Genomic DNA, 23145 nt, shown 5'->3' on the forward strand with positions numbered 1-23145 from the left:
CTCAATCAAGATCAAATTTCATTTGAGGTCAACACACTTAGTGCATGTTTTTTTCTACCTTTGTGAAAAATTATTCATCTTGATTTTTTTCAAAGTCAGCCATTATATTGTTATATCTTGCTCCCCCATATTTTTATTGGGGGGGGGGGTGGAGGGGGCATCTAAAAAATGATAAGAAATTTAATATTGTTCGTTCCTGTACTTGATTTTTCATATTTTTAGCCAGTGCTATAGCTGCTGATGGGATTAGTCTGCTGTGCAAACCTAGTCTGCAGGCACAGACCCTGATTGAAACCTTGATCAACAAGTGGGTCCCCACAAAGACTAGGCACTAGCACATACAAAACTTGCTATTTCCTGAGCGAGAGGGCCTTCAGTACACAAGGCATGAGTAGGCTACACATTCAGACCCTTTACTCGAGCGAAGGCTTTGCACAGCAGACTAGTGCAAATCCTTCACTCGAGGAAAGTGGTCTGAATATGCAGCCTAAGGTTTCTGCCAATGACTTTTGTATAGAAGTACCTTTTGTTCAACAGAAAGTTGTATTCGTGCTAGTCTTGTGTGAAGACCCACTTGTGGATCAAAGTTTCAATAAGGGTGTCTGTGCGTGCAGACTACATGTAGGGGGCACTGTTCTATTAACATGGAAGGCAGGTTCATACATGTACATAAAAAAAAACCTTGACATTTAAAGAAAAATGAAAAATAGTGTATTGCTAAGTTTTATTTTTTTTCATTGTTGAATTGAAAAGCTTCATTTTGTACATTATGCTCCATCATGTTACTGGATACATGTACTATAATGTATTTATGTACAGTTTGATGAATATTTTATACCCTGGGCAATTTAAAGAATGAAGAATAGTTTAAATACAAATGAAAATGTAATATTAGAAGATATCAATTTATAATTTTGTATTTAAAATCACAATTTAACACTTTTTGTGAAAAATTGAAAATTTCCGAAAATTTCTAAAATTCCTGGCAGCTGAAAATTCCCAAAACTTTCCATGGAAATTTTCCAAAATTTCCGGAATGTTTCCAGCCCTTTGCAACCCTAATAGAGACTTTTTGAAATAAAGAACCCACAAAAAATAAGACTGGTAAAATTCTTACTGCTTTTAGTGTATTTTGGCTACCCATGAAAGTTTGTTGACCTGTCACTGACCTTGTCTTGACCCTTTATATCTTTTGGATAAAGACTTCTGATGATGAACTTATCAAATTGAAAAATAAAAAAATAAAAAAAGCACAAAAAAATGAGCTTTCTTATAAACACCCTTTGGTAATTTGCCATTTACCGAAAGATTGTTGACCTTTTGACATTTACGGTCATAACTTTTTAACGGGAGGTCAAGAGTATATCGTTGTGTCCACTTTCTTGTTTAGTATAACAAGACAAACAAATTGATGTGTTACTCGACAGAATTGGGGCAATTTCAAAAATTGACCCTTATTGATCATGACCCCATTTTGACCCCTAACATGGTCAAGATGACCATTAGAAATTTGTCACCAAGTTGAAACTTGTTCCTTGTGATGTCACCAATCACATAAAAGTGAAATCAGACTTAGCCAATTTGTCGAAGTAGCCAGTAAATCATGACATATGCTGCCTGACTAATATATATGTACATGTACATAATATGCTTATAGCATGCCAGTAAGTAGCACTTTCAGTTTAACCCAAGAAGAAGCTATGCTTTCAAATGATGTTTGAAAATATTCAAATTTTGTAGTTGTTTAAGTGTTATATGCAAGGAATTCCAATAAACTGGACCAGTAAACATAATTATTCTTTTCCTGAGGAAGGTTCTCAATCTATGCAAGTGAAAAAATTGAAGACTGATGAGTAGTGTAAGTATCCAACTGCATGAGGAAGATCATTTCATTTCAATTGAAACACGCACTGCTATTATTACCCCAGCTTTAGCTCGAGCTACCATCACCGGCGCTCAGTGCATGCAAGGAATTACTCCTGCTGGGTACCCATTCACCTCACCTGGGTCGAGTGCAGCACAGTGTGGATACATTTTTTGCTGAAGGAAAAAAAGCCATGGCTAGGATTCGAACCCACGACCCTCTGTTTCAAAGGCGAGAGTCAGAACCGCTAGACCACGACGCACTGGTCTATTTCACACCCTTTTTTACTTTTTTTTGCTGAAATTTATATTTTTCCCTCTAAAAAGTACTTCTTGTTTCAAAGTTGAAAACAATGTGGCAGGGTTAAGGGTTATATGTAATGGGTCATCAATACATGACACCACCATAATGTCTGACTCATTCAATTATTTGCCTGGGAATGGTGGCTCAACTTGCCCCTATGCTCAACTTCCCCTAATGTGCAACGTATTGGTATGGTCTCATAGTGGTTGGAATCATCATTTGTCATGTATTATAACAATGAAAAAAAAAGCATAATACATTAAAACAACTATTAGCTAACATCAAAAAGCTTGATTATCCTTGTTTGATCTTTTTATTCAGTAAATGTGTTAAATACGGCATTTTGTAATCATATTATTGTATTTGTAACTACTAGTGCTCACTATGTGAATATGTAAAATATTTGATTTGTTCCTTTCAGGCAAAAGATATACCTCAGGAATGTCATCCAAGCGTCCATCTTAATGCTCCGATGAATGAATACAGCTGCTCTCCACATAACGACAGTGGTGTAGAGATGAATGCTACTGGAGGCAGCATTGGAGACCTTACAAACATTGATGACGATAAACTAATTCAAGATGACCAGATCAGCTCCAATGTTGGAGATGTAGACGGGATTACCCACCGAGGAAGGATGGGTCGTAGAGGAGGAGGAGGAGGAAGGGGTTGTTTGACGGTGACAACAGCTCCAACCATTTCCGGCAGGACAACAAGCCCCTTCATGGAGAAATCTATTAAGGTCAAGGCTGGACTGAGTGGCAATCATAAAGCTAAGAAGGGTGTATTTAACTTGCCTCAGATGCATCCACAACCAATTCCACATCAGCATCAGCAGCTGCCGCCTCTCATCAACAACAATAATCGTAAGTCATTCTACCTCAAATCTAAAACATCAATTTGAAAAAAACATCAAAAGTTCACAGGTTATTTTTTAGATCAAAATCGTTGGGGTTTATTTTCAAATATTTGATTTGTTCTTAATGATTCTGAAAAGTTAATCTATTTTTCTTCATCAAGATTCTATATAAAGGAGTATGAACTAAGCCATTATTTGAGTAAAATTTCAATTGGAGTAAGTTAAAAATTTATTTCTGGTCACAAAGTTGGCTAAAAGTAGTGATATTTTATTATAGTTTCAAAGGTAAATGGTCATATCCATTTATTTCCTTATTATAAGCCTGAGTTAATTGATTTTAGAATCGATGCTCACTCAAGCACCATTGCAGATTTTCTAAAATTGGTGCAACGATAACAAAATGACAATGTGAAGGACTAGATCTAATAGACGGGTCAATATATGGTTTGACCCAGAACAAATTGCAACAAATGATTTTTCAACGTTTGTTTTGTACTATTTGACCTCAGCAATAACATACTAAAAATCTACCGAAATCCGCACATGGGAAAGTAGTTAGTTTTAAGATGGCATCCAAGATGGCCGCCATTCACTGAAAAAGGATATAACTCACTCATTATCCACCCTAGAATTCTATTTGATTCATATTCCATGGTCCAGTGGATAAACAAATTTATTGATACAAGTTAGAGTGAATATTAGCACTCCTGGGTACCAGGAAAATCCAAGATGGCGCCCAAAATGGCTGCAGGAGGCTAAAAATCCAAAATTCATATATTACTAAAAGTGGCTTTAATTTGGTTTTTATTTAATGGTTTTTATGGTGAAGTAGTATATCGGTACAAGTTACAAGGACAGCCAGTGGTATGGTGTGTCCAAAAATCCAAGATGGCTTCAAAAAATTTAGTTTGAAATGGCTGTAAATACTTAAAATGGATATAGCTCATATAATATCCACCCGGGAGATATGATTTCGGTGTCTAGACCATGGTTTGAATTGTCCCAATAATACATTGGGACAAGTTAAAAGGACTGTCAGTGGTCCAGTAGGTTAGAAAATCAAAGATGGCTTCCAAAAATTGAGTTTAAAAAATGCTGTTTCTACTTAAAAAAAACAACATAATTTTTCAATATCCGGGAATATGATTTTTGTGCCTATACCGTGGTTAAATGGGTAAAATAATACATTGGGATAAGTAATACAAGGACGATGGGTGGTCAAGTATGTCCAAAAGTCCACAGTGGCTTAAAAAATAGTATAAATTAGCCGCTGGTATTTACAAATTGACATAACTCATGTAATATCCGTCAAGGGTATGTGATTTTTATGTTTTTACCATGGTTTTAAAAGTCAGAAAATTAGTTACAAGGACAGTCAGTGGTCTGGTATGTCGAAATTCCAAGAGGGCTTCCAAAAAATCGGAGTCTAAAATGACTGATGTTACTTTAAAAATTGACATTTAAAAGTTCATTTAATATCCACCAAGGAGATATGATTTCAGTATCCACACTATGGTTTCATGGTTGAAATGATATGTTTGAACCGGTTTCATGAATATGCAGTTGTCCGGATTGCCTAAAAATCCGAGAGGGTTTTCAAAAAAGGCATCTAGAATGACTCATATCACTCAATAATGGTCAGAGTTCTACAATATCTATCTGTAAGAAATAATGTTGGTGTCTAAATTTTGGTATGAAGGGTCAAATAATACATTCGGACAAGAACCAAGGATGGTTAGTATTCCATTTTGTCAAAAAAGTCCATGGCGGATTCTAAAATTTCATCAAAATGGGTGCTGTTACCAACTCATGAAACAATATGATAGTGTATCCCCATGCATTTAAGTGTAGGCACCAAGATTATTTCTTATACATGTAGGTGGATATTGTGTGAACTATGTCAATTTTTGTCTCACCTGCATAGCAGAGTGAGACTATAGGCGGCGGCGTCAACACCAAATCTTAACCGAAGGTTAAGTTTTTGAAATGACAGCATAACTCAGTAAGTATATGGACCTAGTTCATGAAACTTGGCCATAAGGTCAATCAAGTATTACTGAACATCCTGCTTGAGTTTCAGGTCACATGACCAAGGTCAAAGGTCATTTAGGGTCAATGAACTTAGACCATGTTGGGGGAATCAACATCAAAATCTTAACCTAAGGTTAAGTTTTTGAAATGTCATCATAACTTAGAAAATATATGGACCTAGATCATGAAACTTGGACATAAGGTTAATCAAGTATTACTGAACATCCTGCCAGAGTTTCAAGTCACATGACCGAGGTCAAAGGTCATTTAGGGTCAATGAACTTTGGCCAAATTGGGGTATTTGTTGAATTACCATCATAACTTTAAAAGTTTATTGGTCTAGTTCATAAAACTTGGATTTAAGAGTAATCAAGTATCACTGAACATCCTGTGCGAATTTCAGGTCACATGACCAAGGTCAAAGGTCAATGAACTTTGGCCATGTGGGGGGGGGGGTACAGTATCTGTTGAATTACCATCATAACTTTGAAAGTTTATGTATCTGATTCATGAAACTTGGACATAAGAGTAATCAAGTACCACTGAACATTCTGTGCGAGTTTCAGGTCACATGATCAAGGTCAAAGGTCATTAAAGGTCAATGAACTTTGGCCAAATTGGGGGTATTTGTTGAATTACCATCATAACTTTGAAAGTTTATTGGTCTAGTTCATAAAACTTGGATTTAAGAGTAATCAAGTATCTTTGAACATCCCGTCCAAGTTTCAGGTCACATGACCAAGGTCAAAGGTCATTTAAGGTCAATGAACTTTGGCCATGTTTGGGGTATTGAATTACCATCATATATCTGTAAGTGTATTGATCTAGTTCATAAAACATGGACATAAGAGTAACCAAGTATCACTGAACATCTCATGCAAGTTTCAGGTCACATGACCAAAGTCAAAGTTCATTTAAGGTCATTGAACTCTGGCCATTTTAGAGGTAATTATTAGATTGCTGTCATAACTTTCAAAGTTTATAGATATAGTGTATAAAATGTGGATATAGGGGTAATCAAGTATCACTGACAAGTTTTAGGTCACATGATCAAGGTCAAATGTCAATGAACGTAGTATTGTATCATTATATGAATGGTGTTTTTTGTTAATAATTATTTTATAGTAGTTTTCAAAGTCAGCACTGCTGCTATATTGAATCGCGTGATGCAGGTGAGACAGCCAGAGGCGTTCCACTTGTTAAGTAACAGCAGTCACTTCAAAACCCATTTTTATAAAGCCAACTTGGAGTTTATGGCAAAATTGATAACTGCATATCAGTGTTGAAATTACTTTTTATTTTTAGGGAGCCATTTTGAAAAATAAAGGAGTGCCATTTTTCATTTTACGAGAGCCATTTTCAGTTTTCGAGAGCCATTTTTAAAAGAGTGATTCAGCACATGGTTTCGCATCGCAGTTTTTCCTGCTTGTTTACAAATGTATATAATGTTAAACATTGTTTATTTATTTTTTCTTCATTGTTATTAATTGTTGAATTATTATTTTCTTTATTGTTGTCCATTTGCATGTAGATCTAATGTTTATTGTTTGTATCTCATTACTTCTCGTATATTAAATTAAATGGACGTTCTAACTTCTTTTTTAATATCCCATTTTGTCCATCAAATTGAAAAGGATGAAGTTTATAAAATTTGAACAGAATTTGTATTCAGAGGAATCCTTTTCATAAATACTTTTTAACTAAAACTCACTTGAAAATTATTTTATGAAATATTGAATGCATCACAGCCTGACAGCTAACATCACCATGTCAACTATTTCTCAAGCTAGGCTAGGCTATGCCTACGCTAGCGCAGCTCAGCCACTGAACATAGCACAGCTCTCAGTCAATCACCACCGCAACACACAGCTCACAGTCAATCATCACCGCAACTCAGGCGGGTATGAAACTGCATTAGCGCCAATACATGTATACACTCGGGCACTGAATGTTACTCACCAAAAATCCCCACAGAAATTCCTAATTTCGGTCTGATAATTCCGGGATCTGCGCCAAATTTCCAGAGCACCAAGTGGCTTAGTTCAGATTTGAGAAGTGGAGTTTCCGAAAGCTACTCTAAAATAAAAAAAACTGTGATTTTTTTCAGAGTTCACGATCTTATTTTCTTGCAAATTTAGGATTGTATCTTACAAAATTAATCCAATAGAAAAGGAACATTTTTGCTATCAAAGTTACGGCGAAACCTGGTGCTGCGCAGCGTTTTGAAAAGTAGTACTAGGGATATCGAGAGTTTGAAACTTGATACGCATTTTTCTGAAGCGCCGCGCCCGTGATTTTAAAAAACCCACTCGGTTACACGTCAGAATGCGACGATGCATGGAGGCAAAAACTGCGGCTGTGCTAGCCTGGCTCAGACTACTACTAATATGCAGTGGTAAATGGGAGACTGGATGGGCGCGGACGGAAGCGATTTTCATGTTGGGAGTCGCTCGGTACTTGGCAGTTTAGGCAGTTACGAGAGCGATTCTAAAGCACACGAGGGCCGAATCGCTCGTCGATCTCGTGTATTTTCAACCCTGCTGCATATCGTGGTAACCAATCTCTTGACCCTTGAAACCCTAGATACCAAAATAATATCCCCAATGTGCATTTGTAATGTTCTACATCCACTTTTAAGTAACAACAGTCATTTCAGACCCCCATTTTTTAAGCCATCTTCAATTTTCGGATATACCTGACACCTGACTGTCCTTTCAACTTAACCCAATGTATTACTTGACCCTTTAAACGCTAGTGTAGACAGTAAAATTATACCTCCGAGGTGTATTTCTAATAAACTACATGTATGTATAATTTGAAGTAACAACAGTCAATTTACACCCCATTTTTTAAGTCATCTTGGATTTTTTAACATACAAACAACTGACTGGTCTTGTAACTTGCCCTAGTGTATTACTTGACCCTTTAAACCATGGTTTAGACACCAAACTCATATTCCCCATACAGATATTGAACAAGCTATGTCCTTTTATAAGTAACAGCAGATATTTTTAAAATCCATTTTTGGAATCCATCTTGGAATTTTGGACATACTAGATCACTGACTGTCATTGCAACTTGTCGTAATATATAATTTGACTCTTAAAACCATAGTTTAGACACCAAAATCATATCTCACAGACGGATATAAAACGAGCTATGCCACTTTTAAGTATCAGCAGCCATTTTATAATCAATTTTTGGAAGCCATATTGGATTTTTGGTCATACAAGACCACTGACTGTCCTTAAAAATGGTCCTAATGTATTATTTTGACCCTTGAAATAATTGGTTTAGACACCAAAATCACATCTCCCAGGCCGATATGACATAAGCTATATCCAATTTAAGTAACAGCAGAAAATTCATAATCAATTTTTTGAAGCCATCTACGATTTTTTGACATATCAGATCACTGACTATCATTGTAACTTATCCTAATGTATTATTTGACCCTTGAAACCAGTGGTTTAGACATTAAAGTCATATCTCCCAGGCCAAAATAATATGAGTTATGTCCGCTTTAAGTATAAGCAGCCATTTCAGAAATAATTTTTTGAATCCATTGCAGATTTTTGCACATACCAGACCACTGACTTGCCTTGTAACCTGTCCCAATGTATTATTTGACCCATTTAATCATGGCATAGACACACAAAAAAATTCATATTTCTGGATATTGAACAAACTATGTCGGTTTTTTTAAGTAGCAACAGCAATTTTAGACTCCATTTTTGGATGCCATTTTGGATTTTTAACAAACTGGACTACTGACTGTCCTTGTAACTTGTCTCAATGTCTTGTTTGACCATTGAAAACATGGTATAGATACCAAATTCATTATGTACCCAGCGGATATGAAATGAACTATGTCCATCTTAATTATCAACAGCCATTTGAAACTCCATTTTTGGAAGCCATCTTGGATTTTTGGACACACCAGACCACTGGCTGTCCTTGTAATTTGTTCCAATGTACTACATGTACTTCACCCTTAAAACCATTGAATAAAAACCAAATTAAAGCCTCTTAGATGAATTGTGGATTTTCAGTCTACGGCAGCCATTTTGGTCGCCATCTTGGATTTGTACATTGGAGGGCTTATAATTCACTTTAGCCAGTATCAACATTTTTTTACCCCTAGACCATGGATTATGAACCGAAATAGGATTCTAGGGTGGATAATGAGTCAGTTGTATCCATTTTCAGTGAATGGCGGCCATCTTGGACGCTATCTTGAAAATATCCACTTTTCCGGATGCAGATTTTGGTAGATTTTTAGTATGTTATTCCTGAGGTCAAATAGTACAAAAAACCGTTGAAAAATCATTTGTTGCATTTGTTCCGGGTAAGGCTATTTTGGTCGTAAATTGACCCATCTATAAGGCCTTTCCGTTTGGTACACAAAATCATCAAAATGAACAATGTCTAACTTAACTACTAATTACTTTAATTATATTCCCCAAAATGAAACCTGTTGTGTATTATGCTTATTTGAAGTTTATTTTGATCCCAGTTTGAGTCTCACTCGTCTGTTCATTCTGAGATAATTTATGCATCATAAATCATCGATCCCGCATGCGCACTTTGCTTTAATCAAACCAGATCGAAGTAGATCTTAAGAGGAAAATTATGACGCGATCAACAGAAAATAAACCTTGCTAAAATCAATATTTCTTACTATGGCCATATAACATTATTTTATTGTAATATTTAAAGGAGAATGAAACTCTTGGAGAAAGTTAGCTTTTGTGAAAGCAGAAAAATCAAAGAATAAGATCAACAAAAGTTTGAGTAAAATAGGACTAGCAATAGAAGAGTTATGAGCATTTGAATGTCGAGATCACTAATGTTATGGAGATCCTCCAATTGGCAATGCGACCAAGATCGATGATGTCACGGATGAACAACTCTCCCCTTTTGGACACTGAAAATATACCCCAAAACATCTCTTTTTGCTCATTCTAATCATATGACAAACGATTCATCAATGATATAATGTTGTGAAACCTCTGTACTTGTGAAACCTCTGTACTCTTTCATGTCTTTCATAAAGAGAACACCTCACCTTGTGATAGACTCTGTAAAAGTGAGAATATAAGTGAAATAAGTACTAAAGTAATGAGGGAGTTGTACGTGTGTGACATCACAGATCTTGGTCGCATTGCCAATGGGAGGATCTACATGGCATTAGTGATCTCAATATTCAAATGCTCATAACTTTCTTATTTTTCATTCAATCTTCCTCAAACTTTCAACAATATGTTTCTTTGATTTTTCTCTTTGATATGGATTCAGCTGGTTTCAAGGGTTTCATTCTCCTTTAACAATAATTTGCATATAATAATGATTAATATGAATTTAGAGTTTGATTTAAATATTTGTATTTCGTTTCCATTTTCAAAGGGGAAGTTAATTTTTGTCTCGCCCACTAGAGGTGAAGGCGAGACTTAGGGATCCAATGTCGTTTGTCCGTCGTCTGTCCGTCACAAACCTTGTTACACATAACTCCACAACTGTAAGTCGCTTTTCAATCAAACTTGGATGGTAGATGGACTTGGGGGACCTGCATCTTATGCTGCAGTCGGAGGTCACATAGTAAGGTCAAAGGTTATTTTCAGGTCAACGTTAAAGTTTACATGCAAGACTCTTCTGACACCTAACTCCGCATTCGTAAGTCACTTTTGAACCAAACTTGGATGGTAGATGGACTTGGGGGACCTGCATGTTATGCTGCAGTCGGAGGTTACATGGTAAGGTCAAAGGTCATTTTCAGGTCAACGTTAAAGTTTACATGCAAGACTTTCTTATGACACCTAACTCCGCAACCGTAAGTCACTTTTCAACCAAACTTGGATGGTAGATGGACTTTTGGGTCCTGCACGTTATGCTGCAGTCGGAGGTCACATGGTTAGGTCAAAGGTCATTTTCAGGTAAATGTTAAAGGACAAGTCCACCCCAACAAAAACTTGATTTGAATAAAAAGAGAAAAATTCAACAAGCATAACACTGAAAATTTCATCAAAATCGGATGTAAAATAAGAAAGTTATGACATTTTCAAGTTTTGCTTCATTTCACAAAACAGTTATATGCACACCTCGGTCGGTATGCAAATGAGGGAACTGATGACATCACTCACTCACTATTTCTTTTGTATTTTATTATATGAAATATGAAATATTTTGATTTTCTCGTCATTGTCATGTGAAATGAAGTTTCATTCCTCCCTGAACGCGTAGAATTCCATTATTTTAACATTTTGTGCTTCAGGCAAGGAGGTCCTAATGGTCAAATTCGTAAAAATTGAAATATTGTATAATTCAAACAATAAAAAACAAAAGAAATAGTGAGTGAGTGACATCATCGACTCTCTCATTTGGATGTAACTGGCTCGTTCATATAACTATTTTGTTAAAAATAAGCGAAACTTTGAAATGTCATAACTTTCTTATTTTACATCCGATTTTGATGAAATTTTCAGCATTGTGCTAGTCTGATTTTTCTCTATTGATTCAAATCAACATTTTTCTGAGGTGGACTTGACCTTTAAGTTTACATGCAAGACTCTCTTCTCACACCTAACTCCGCAACCGTAAGTCACTTTTCAACGAAATAGGGTTGCAGCTGCACTAAGGGGACCTGCATGTTATAGTGTTGTCTGAAGTAATTTCATGTCAAACGTGAGTTTTTTCTGCAAGACTTTCTCATGACAGAATAGTTTAAAATGGTGATAGATGTAGAATGTGGAGCTGCAGGTTATGGTGCCGTCGGAGGTCATGTGATGAAGTCAAAGGTCATTTGAGGTCATGTATGAACTTTAACTTGCAGGATTCTCTTATGACACATACTGTAGGTCGACACATGTTGCCATGGCAAATTTCCATTAATTTGGACAATAAATATGAACATATGAACTTATAACTCTTCTCAATTTTATTTAGTTTAACATTCTATACCAGATATTTCACAATGGGGTTTGAATACAATTCTGTTGCATGGCAAAGGAGATCAAAATATTTCTAGTTATTTTCACAAGTAAGGCAAGACACATCATAGCTAATGCCTTGTTTTTTGTCTCACCTGCATAGCAGAGTGAGACTATAGGCGCCGCTTTTCCGACGGTGGCTGTGGCGTCAACATCAAATCTTATTCGAAGGTTAAATTTTTTTAATTACAGCATAACTAGTATATGGACCTAGTTCATGAAACTTGGCCATGAGAGTAATCGAATATCACTGAACATCCTGTGCAAGTCTCAGGTCACATGACAGAGATAATTTAAGGGCAATGAACTTTGGCCATGTTGGGGTATTTGTTGAATTACCATCATAACTTTGAAAGTTTATGGATCTAGCTCATAAAACTTGGGACATAAGAGTAATCAAGTATCACTGAACATCTCGTGCGAGTTTCAGGTCACATGACATGCGAGTTTCAGGTCACATGACATGAAACTTGCACAGTTAAATTTTTGTGAGTCTCAATTAACTTTTGCAGTTACTACATTGGGTAATGATCAGCGGTTAGATATTTTCACTCTGGCACTTTATATCACATTTTAACTATTTTAACTATTTTTAACTGCCCCCAAAATTGAATTTTTTCAAAGAGATTTCATTTGTCCTCTTTTGCAGATGGTATCGATTATAAGCCAAAGGGCCGTATGGTTGGGAAGCTGATCTCTGAGGAGCGTTGTGATAGTTCACAGTCTATGGCTGGAAGTTTGGACAACCTTGGAAACAGAAGAGGCAGTGACCATAGCACTGTCAGTTCATACTTCAGTGGTAGGTCATCTGAAGCATCCCCATTCTACATGGGCAGTCAGTTCTCAAGTAGGAGGTCAAGTCAGACCAGTTCATATATGTCTTCTATGTCGTCCAGAAGAACGTCGGGAGCATCACAATGGTCTGGTCGTATGGGTATGAACTCTCCCTATGACCCTATCTCTGTTGGGTCATCAAGGAGATCTAGTGAAGCGAGTAGTTTGAACGGTCCTACAGGACTCCCTGGTTTGACTCTGGCGCAGCAACGTTCCCTCCAAGCAAGATACGAACAAACTATCATGCAGCAGAATAGTGGGGACGAAAGGTTTGGAATGAGTCCTTCACCGATGCCTCCTCCTGGTTATAGGAGATTGAGTGGTGTAGCCAGTATGCCTCCACATCCCCCAAGGACTCCCCTTCCAAATGAGATTCCAGGAAATGAAATACGAAGAGGTAGTGAGCCCATAAGCTCCAACCAAATGAACAGACACTACAGCGCGTTCAATAACAAGCAACCACTTCCGCTGCCTGAAAATATGAAGAGTTTCAGACCATCGTTCCACAATATTCACCATCCACCAACAATCCACGAACAAGATGGAGGTTCTGGAAGAGAGCTGTGGCAGAACATTCCGCAGAACCACTATGAGCATGGAACTATTCCTGAAGAGAATATGGATACTGGTGGAGGACCAGAAGAGTTAATGTATCCTGATGAAATGGTTCAGTTCCTGGATGATCAGTGTAAGCAGGAGATGCAATGGAGTGGTCAGAGACAGATTACTGCTGGAGTAAGTGGTGGTTTTAATCAACCTCATGATCATCTAGGTCATAACCAGATGCAAGGTAGCTACAACATACAACCAAATGCCCAAGTGAACAATGGAAGTATGCAGCTTGCAGGCAATCAACAACAGCACCAGCACCCCCAGCAGCAACAAGCTTACAACTCACAACACCCAGGATTTCCTCAGCCTATGAAACAGGAGAACAGTCACATGCGTGGCAATCAACAACAGCAACATGTTAATTGCAGCATGCAACAGCCTTCTTCTATGGAAATGTCTCCTGGTTGCAACCAGGTTACCAGTACAGTGGATGCTACAAGTATTCCTTACAACCAGCAGCAATGTAGACCACCACCCCAGCAACAGCCCCAGCAGTTGCCACAGCCACCAAGACAGACCTCACATGGCCCAATCGGAGCTTTGGATTGTGAAAATGACCATGTCGCCAACATGCTAGCAGCACTCAACTCTGATGCTTTGGATCATGTTCAGCAAATAGTTCCAGATACTGAAGACAAGGTGCCATACAACTCACAGGGTGCCTCTGCAGGGTATCCTCAACAGGGTAATATCAATCCTAGCATTGCAAACATGGCTGTTACTGACATGTCTTCCATGCTAACATCCCTGGCTGAAGAGAACAGATTCCTCTCCATCATATAAATCTCAGGGTTACACTATGTTGGCTAAAGATATACACACTTTCTTTCTTTCTTTTTAAGCCCAAAGAATTTTGAAATGCTGCTTTAATGACTTTCTTATTCTTGTTGAAAATGCGTGCACATGAGGTGACTGATAAAACCATAGGTTACTACGAAGTTTCTACTTCTATGTTGCATTGTGTTTTGGTCAAGACTGTTACATAAATCTTGATTGATCAGTTTGAAGCACATTATTATATGATTCCTATAGCTTCTGGTTCTGTTGTATATACCTTACAAGATTGTTGCTATGTGTGATGCTTGTAAAATTTGTATTTTTGTCCATCCATAAAGGGTTGGTGTGTACCTTTTTTAACGCTATTCCCAGTTTGGCCATAAGTGTAAAACTGACAATATAAAACATCTTTTAAAGTCACAATGAATAACATGTTTTATCGTTATGGTTTACAATTTGCCAAACCTTTGATGGTTTTCTTGCTGATAGTTGTGTAGAAGTCATTTATGTAACTTGCTTAATAACGTCCTAAATTTTAGTAGTGCTATTTTCGTAATTTATATTAAGTGTGCTGGCTGAAATGATTAAGTAGCCATTTAGGTGTGTGAAAAGTTATCGCAATGGCTTTCCCAATTCGAGATATTATATTCATCAGTATTCAAAGCCTTAGAACTTGTGTGCCTTTGAATTCTACAATGTGTGCTTCAATTGGATTTTTTTATTGGATGGAAAAGTTTTGATATGATAGAGCTTAGATTGATAGTTTGAGTTTTATGGCAGCATTATTATGAAATTTCTGTGCTTCAATTTGAAGAAAATAAAATAATTGATAAATTTTTACTTTGGCAATATAATAATTAGAATGCATTTCATACCCAAAATGATCATGTGGGAGACTCATTCCCGAGATAAAATCAGAACATTGAGAAGATTAAATTTTTAAATTATATTATACTTGGTAACTGTTTTATTATATTAGAAGAATATTACATGCACTATGTAACTGAATTTGTTCTTATGGCATATGTACCTTTGGTGTTGATTTGAAAAGTTTTTTGTTTTAACTTTCATATTATTAAAATCTCATTAATATGTGTGCTCTTAGCAGTTAAACCTATGTACATGTATCTTGGCAATGTGTGCTGTTGTGTAACATGCTATGACAATGTTATGTGAACAAAATGTAACGCTATTGGTAAAAATAATAGTGAATGATAATGCCATGCAATATTTATGTTGCACTAATACAGTATTAATTCCCTCACCCTTAGTTGGCTACCCTCAAGTTATATAGACAAAATATTATTTTTATGCCCTGCAGAGCCCCCGCAGATGAAGTCCGGAGGGGGCACTAAGTGTTGCCCCTGTCTGTCCGTCCGTCCCCTCACTTGGTTTCCGCATAACTTATGAAATATTCAACAGATTTAAAACAAAATTGGGTTTGTAGGTATATGACACCAAAATACAGGCTAAATTCAAATTCGGAGTCCGCAGGTCAAAGGTCACAGGTCACAGCTCATTATATATGTGAGTTGGTTTCCGCATATTAGCTTATGACATATTCAACAGATTTTTAGAAAATTTGGTGTGTAGGTTAATGACACCAAAATATTGGCTTAGTTTGAATTCGGAGTCCGCAGGTTAAAGGTCCCAGCTCATTATATAGGCAAGTTGGTTTCTGCATGATAACTTTGAAAATATTCACCAGATATTAAAAGTGTTTGGTGTCTGGGTGGATGACACCAAAGTACAGTCGGGTCACATCTGTCAGAGATTATTGTAAAGGGTGAGTCTTTAGGTCAAAGGTTTCTTGACCAAAGTCATTGGTTCATTATATATATGCATATTGGTTTCTGCACGATATTAAGTTCAATTACATTGAATGAATATCTGATCGCGTTAAGCAGGGGCATCTGTGTCCTCACATCAAATTTCTAGTCTTAACCAAATAGCCCCTGAACTGCCCGAGACCGCCCTTCCTGTTACACACTTTACCGCCCGTACGTTTTATTTGCGCTAAAGTATCTCTTGTATATGATTTACCGTGGTAATATTGCGTGTGCATACTGTATAGGTTGGCTGCTATATAGATCTGCATAGAAAAGTGTATGCTCCTATTGAGTATAATAGAGAAAAAACGATTGACACGCATGGGTGTGTAGCAAGATCCAGACTGTTGCACAGTCGATCTCAGCAAAGATGGCTGCGTCCATGTCTTGGAAAACCACTTACTCCGCCGAAGAAGCTCGGGCGTTGCTATACGTTCATCAAAATGTTGGATATCACACAGAGTGACATTCAGATGTGAGTTGGAATTAATTTTTGACATATTTTATTCCAGATTTGGCGAAAACTTAAGTATTCTGTCAGTGATACCTTACATTTTTTTGAAGGCGTGGGACTGGGGCGGTTGAAACCTGAACTTTTGTTGTTTTTTTTCTCGCTCTGCAAACGATTGTCAAAGGTCAATATTCGTACATCTGATTGAACTTTGCCATGTACCATTCTATTCAACAGGTCCTATGCTACAAAATAAATATAACTTGTAATGAACAAAAGTAAATTGTTTCAATTTGTTTGGAACAATGCCTACGAATTACCAGTTTTATTGTTTCCTCTAGTGAGAGATTGCCATTATGCATATAATCTGTAAGTGCTATAGGTTAAGCTGTGAGACCTTTGTCACAAAACTGAAATGTTGGATAAGTGATATGTCTTGCATGGGTCATTTTCTGCTAGCTTCAATCTTTCCCTTAACTTTAATACAGAAAAATTTCTGTGCAAATTCAGTGTGGTTGAGTTTTTCTTGTTGTCTTTATTGTCTCGCCTGCATAGCAGAGCGAGACTATAGGCGCCGCTTTTCCGACAGCGGCGACGTCAACATTAAAATCTTAACCAAGGTTAAGTTTTTGAAATGTCATAACGTAGAAAGTATATGGACCTAGTTCATGAAACTCAGACATAAGGGTAATCAAGTAGTACGGAAAATCCTGCCTGAGTTTCAGGTCACATGACCAAGGTCAAAGGTCATTTAGGGTAAAAAAACTTTGGTAATGTTGGGAGTAGTCGTGGAATTGTCATAAATTTAAAAGTTTATGGATCTAGTTCATGAAACTTGGCCATAGGAATAATGATGTATTACTGAAGATCCTGCCCAAGTCTCAGGTCATGTGACCAAGATCAAAGGTCATTTAGGGTCAAAAAGCTTCTGCCATGTTGGGATATATTTTGAATTGTCATCATAACTTGGAAAATTTATGGATCTATTTCATGAATCATAAGCATAAGGGTAATAATGATAATAATAATTGGCATTTATATAGCGCTTTATCAATCTACGACTGTTCAAAGCGCTTCACAATTATTATTACCCGGTCACTGGATTCATAGCATTTCAAGCAGCCTGTGAGGAGCACACTTGTTAAACCAACCACAATGATGGTTGTTTCCTTCCGGTACCCAATTAGCACCTTGGTGAGAGTGGCAATGTGTGGATTGACGCCTTGCCAAAGGACGCTAGGCCATGGTGGGATTCGAACACATGACCCTCTGATTACGAGGCGAGAGTCAGAACCGTGAATAATCAAGTGTCATTGCTTGTTACGCACAAGTCTAAAGTCACATGATCATGGTTAAAGGTCATTTTCAATCAATGAACAATAGCATTATCATATGAATGTATTTTGGTGAATAAATATTCCAAAGTTGTTTTCAAAGTCAGCACTCCTGCTACACTGAATTGTGTAATGCAGGCGTGACTGCCAGAGGCGTTCCCCTTGATTAAGTAATTTTTCTTGAATAACTAATGTAAGCATTTCCCTCGGAAATGGTAAATTCTTTAAATGTATTCAGATAACAGGTATTCATTATTTCCCAATGAATTTGTGCTTTTCATCAATAATTTGCCGAAGAAAAGATATGTATATTCTGTGAGAGTTTAGACATAAATGATTTGAACTATTGTGAATTTGGAAGTTGTGAATTTTATACAGTTTGCCAACCTTTTACAAGTTTTGTTGTAGAAGAATTCAACTATGCAAGTAAGATATCCAAGTGACATTTTAAATGCCAAAATATGGAGTATCCATGTGTGTGCTTTTGTCCATTCTGCAATGAGACTTGAATTTATTCATATAGTTATAAATACTGCATTTAAAGATGCTATTTTTTTATTAGCATGATGCCTTATAATTGTGTGCCTTTTAAGAATTAAGTTTGTACATTACTTTGTCATTGCTGATATTTTTCATGAGCATTTTAAATCATAGATGTATTACAAATTCAATTTTAAAATTCAGCCTTATGTGTGGTGTATGATTGACTTTGGTTGTGGCCTGAACCAATGTAGAGATGAAATCATATGCAACAAAGCAAAATTATAGGTGTAAGAATATGTTATCTTTTTATTGATGTTTTTAACAATATATATACAGTATATATATATCATGTGAAATTATGAAATTTAATAAAAAAAATATTAATATTTTAATAAGTTCGTTAATCTGGGAATTTAGATTTTGGATGTAAGATATTCACAAAATATGATTCTCAAATTTTTCCCTTTAATCCCCTTTCACATTTTATACCTGATCAGTTTGTGACTGCCTGCAACAGTTTCTTGTTCAATCTCCAAAATGCGATTGATTCACTTGCATCAGATCATATGACCTGTCGCGTGATTGTCGTTCAAATTGGTGTTTAATGTAGCATGATTTGATTCGACAGTTGGCACAACTAAGTAGTCGCATTCAGTTGGCTGGAGGTCGTGCACTACTTGCATGTGCGCTAGTGACCTGTAGAGACCAGCCTTGCAATAATATGTAGACCATGAAACGATCACAACAAAGCTTCAAACATTGCACTACTGTGGCCCGACTACACGCGCATGTATGCGACTGTTCCCCAGGGTTATATACATGTACATGTATAGCCTATAGGGGAGTAAAAATGAGCTTTAGAACACTCTTAAGGTCTTCCTCTAATAATTTTGTCTTTGTACCTTTATTCTTCTGCATCTTGACTTGACTTAACGATTGTAAACTTTACACTTACTATCAGTCAATTGCTGAAAGAGATTTTATACCTCGCATCACTCGCACGAACACTTGCATTAGTTCATTCAATCATACGAGCGATTGCATTGCCTCACGTTGACTCTCACGACGATGCAGTTGGTCGTGCCAACTATTAATATTAGTGCAAAACCACTCACAATCACTCTTGCAACACTTGAAAGCCTTTATGCACTCTTATGAGATAGATAGCGATTGATGACTGTTGCAGCTTGTCGTGCAACCAAAAGGTCACAGATGGTCGCAGACCAATTCTTAAAGGGGCTTAAAGTCAGGCAGCATATGTCCTGATTTGACTGCTACTCTGACAAATATGTGAAATTTGCTTTTTTCACTTCCATGTGTCCAGTGACATCCCAATGAACAACTGTGAAATTTCGTATAGTCATCTTGACCATCTGAGGTCAATCTTGAACAAAATCGGGTCAATTGGGGTCACAGTTTGAAAATGCCCTGATTTTATTGAGTCACATGTCAAATTGTTTTTTCTTGTTACACTGAACTAAGACATGTACAGCATCATGTATCCTCGACCTCCCATTAAGAAGTTATTACCCAAAATGTCAATGAACTTTCATGAGAAGGCAAAGTACACTTAAGTGCTACGAAAGCTAATTTTTAATTAAATTTTTTAGGGTGACTTTATTTTGAATAGTTCTATTCAAGAAATCCTTATTCAGTACATAAAAGGGAATCAAGAGGTCATTGCGTCCCAGTGGAGCTCATTTCTGAACAAAATACATTCATAGAGTTAAAGGCATAGTCGGCCCACCTCCAGTGTTGTATCATTGCATTGAAGGTATGCCTTGGAACAGCTTGACAAGCTCACCGGTAACTCTTAGCAAATATTCCTGCATAAATTAGAAGTTTGCCATCTTCATGGTGTTATGAGTGTTTGAGCTTCCATCTTTCAGATTTATAAAGTAAGGCATAATATTGTGTTAACAGAATTAATGCAAAAGTGCCCCAAGAAATGAGGTCTCACTTTATATTTGGATATCCTCACGAATTAAAAAAATGAGTATGGTATGGTAAGTTGGTATCTTTCCAATGAATGACGGCTACCAGTTATTTCTGACAAAGACGCAACATGAGGCAGGCTCATTGCAGTTGGCCGTCATACTGATGTGGTATATGAACATTATTTTGGGGGCCAAGAAGGATTTCACATTTGATTTCTTTGCTGTCATCAACACACAAAAAAAAAATAATAGCACTTGCTTATATTGCGCTTAACACTTTATCAGAAGTCTATAAATGCTCTCCAGTAATGCAGTATTATTAGCCCGACTTTAAAAGGTCAACAAACTTTTATTAGAAGGGAAAATACACCAAAGTGTATTGGAAGCACATTTTTTCGTGGTATTTAAAGGGTGAATTTTTATTTTGACAAGTTCTTTTTAAGAAATCCTTATCCAGTACATGAAAGGAGGTCAATAGGTCATTGCATCCCAACTAAGCTCACTTCGGGACAAAATACATTCGCATAGTTAGATGTCAGGTAGGCCTTCATCCTGTGTGGTATTGTATAATAACCTTTTCCAGAGCATGCAACATGCAACTAAAGTTAATACCAGTTATCAATGCAGATGCTGAGGGTTTTTTTTTCTTTTGCCTTTCGTGATTTCTTCCAAGATGCTTGGATGTTGCACTATAGAATAATCATTGAAGTAAAAATAAGTAGGTGGAGTATTGTTGAATCCTTGGGATTCTCTGATCCTATACTTCACTTCTGGCATGCTTTTGGTTATTATAACTATAAAAAGTTATCTCTTGTTTCCCCATGTTTATCCTTGGCTTTGGATATCAGTCCAACATCATAATGATTAAGATGTGTTTATTTTGCTAGTGCCAGAATCCTGGATATTACAAGGACTTGCCCTGAAGATTTTTGACAGAGAGTCAAATTTAGGGGATTAATAAACCCACCATTAATGATCGCAACTGCATCCCACAAGTACATTGACGCAACCAGATGGCTCAAGCTATAGATTTTACAAAACTAGCAGAAAGCCAAATTTCTGACTCTGATTTCGATATTGACGACCGCCATTCTGAGTCTGAATCTGCATAGCCTACCCCTATAGCATTTTAATTAGTGGGTTTCATCAAATTCATTGTCCAATAAGTGGACAGATATCATGGTCACCAGCAACTCAGCAGTTTATAAAGATCACTGTAAGATAATTTTAACCCCAGTCATATCTTTTAATTATGACCCGTTGCATCTGTATGGTTTTTGTCTCGCCCACCAGAGGCGAAGGCGAGACTTAGGGATTGAAATGGCGCCCGACCGTCACAAACATGACACGTAACTCTGCAACCGTAAGTCACTTTTAAACCAAATTTGGGTTGTAGGTGTACCTAAGTACCTTAGGGGACCTGCATGTTATTGTGTTTGGAGGTCCAATGGAGAGGTCAAAGTTCATTTGAGGTCGACATTAAAGTTTACATGCATGACTCTTATGACAAATGTTATTCCATCCCAGATATTTTACAACGAAGTTTTGATGCAATTCTATTGCGTGACCTCGCAAATCACGATATTTCTGGTTATTTTCATAAGTGGGCGAGACACAAAATTGCTTATGTCTTGTCTGAAGTAAAAAGAAAATGTACCCCCCTTATTCGTCAATTTGCAAATTGGAAACACACAAGTACATGCACACATAATTATGCAAAATATAATATAAATGTTAACGATGTTCGGGAGAGACCTAGTGATCACTTTTCCTGTTGGCCTATTACAAAAATGTTAAAGTTTTTGTTCAACTTGCTCTCATTTCTCTATTTTTGCATCATTTATGTTCATACTGGGTACGTATGACCTTGGGTAATACCACATCTGAACCCTCGAGAATGATGGGGTCCAAGGTCATTTAGGGGTCAAAAGGTCAAATTATATGAGGTCATATCCATCCTTTTTTTAATTTTTGTGCAACTTGTTCTCATTTCTTGATTTCTGCATAAATTTTTATCACACTTGTAAATGATCATTGTATGTTTTCAAGAATGATGGGGTCAAAGGTCATCTAAGGGTCAAAAGATCAAATTACATTTTTTTATTGATCGTGAAATCAGGTGAGCTCACTTTACCTGTAAATGGCCTTGCCTTGATATAGGGGGTTATATCTACTGGATAAGGACCTCTTTAATAATAAAAATACTCATTTTAAAGAAAAATAGACAAGATGAAAAAAAAAAAACATGAAAAATTTGTTAGGAAAGTTGTTGACCTTTCCACTTAACAAGAGCTCAAGGCTATATGTATATGATGGTGTACAATTTCATGATCAGTATAACAAGCAATATGACATGTCACTTAAAAGCAATCGGGGCATTTTTAAATTTGACCTGATTTGACCCCTCAAATGGTCAAGATGACCATTAGAAATTTTACACAAAAGTTGAAATTTCTTGTGATGTCACTGAGCACGATAAAGTGAAAAATCAAAGTTGGCAAATTTGTTGAATTAAATCACAAATGCTGCCCGACTTATTTTGGCCAAATCTTGTAAATATAGATTGAAGTGTGTTAGTTTGAGAGCATCAGAGGTTTGTGTCATTATGTCTGTTTTCATATACTCAGTAATTCTTTTTATTTTCCTTATATGTCTATGATTGTAAATATTATGTATGATGTATCTCAATGAACTACGTATGCTTGCATGCCGCGAGTTTACATAATAGACAGGCTGAACAGATAATGTTCCATTCATATTTTATGTTTACAAGTCTTCCTTGAATATAGTTATGCATCCTGTGGTCCCTTTCAAATAATTCTGTTATCCAGTAGTTTAGATATCT

General features: G+C 36.7%; 1 protein-coding gene across 1 annotated transcript in view; it reads left to right on the forward strand.

The window, feature by feature from the left end:
- LOC129255838 (zinc finger protein GLI3-like) overlaps window positions 1-15250 on the forward strand; it is a 33173-nt gene extending 17923 nt beyond the window's left edge. Inside the window, exons 6-7 of the mRNA XM_054894166.2 lie at window positions 2589-3033; window positions 12693-15250. Of these exons, the coding sequence (XP_054750141.1) occupies window positions 2589-3033; window positions 12693-14272 (2025 nt within the window). The 3' untranslated portion in view covers window positions 14273-15250. The remainder of the gene's footprint in view (window positions 1-2588; window positions 3034-12692) is intronic.
- Window positions 15251-23145: the final 7895 nt, after the last annotated feature.

The sequence above is a fragment of the Lytechinus pictus genome, chromosome 3 (assembly GCF_037042905.1).
Source record: "Lytechinus pictus isolate F3 Inbred chromosome 3, Lp3.0, whole genome shotgun sequence".
Lineage (NCBI taxonomy): Eukaryota > Metazoa > Echinodermata > Echinoidea > Temnopleuroida > Toxopneustidae > Lytechinus > Lytechinus pictus.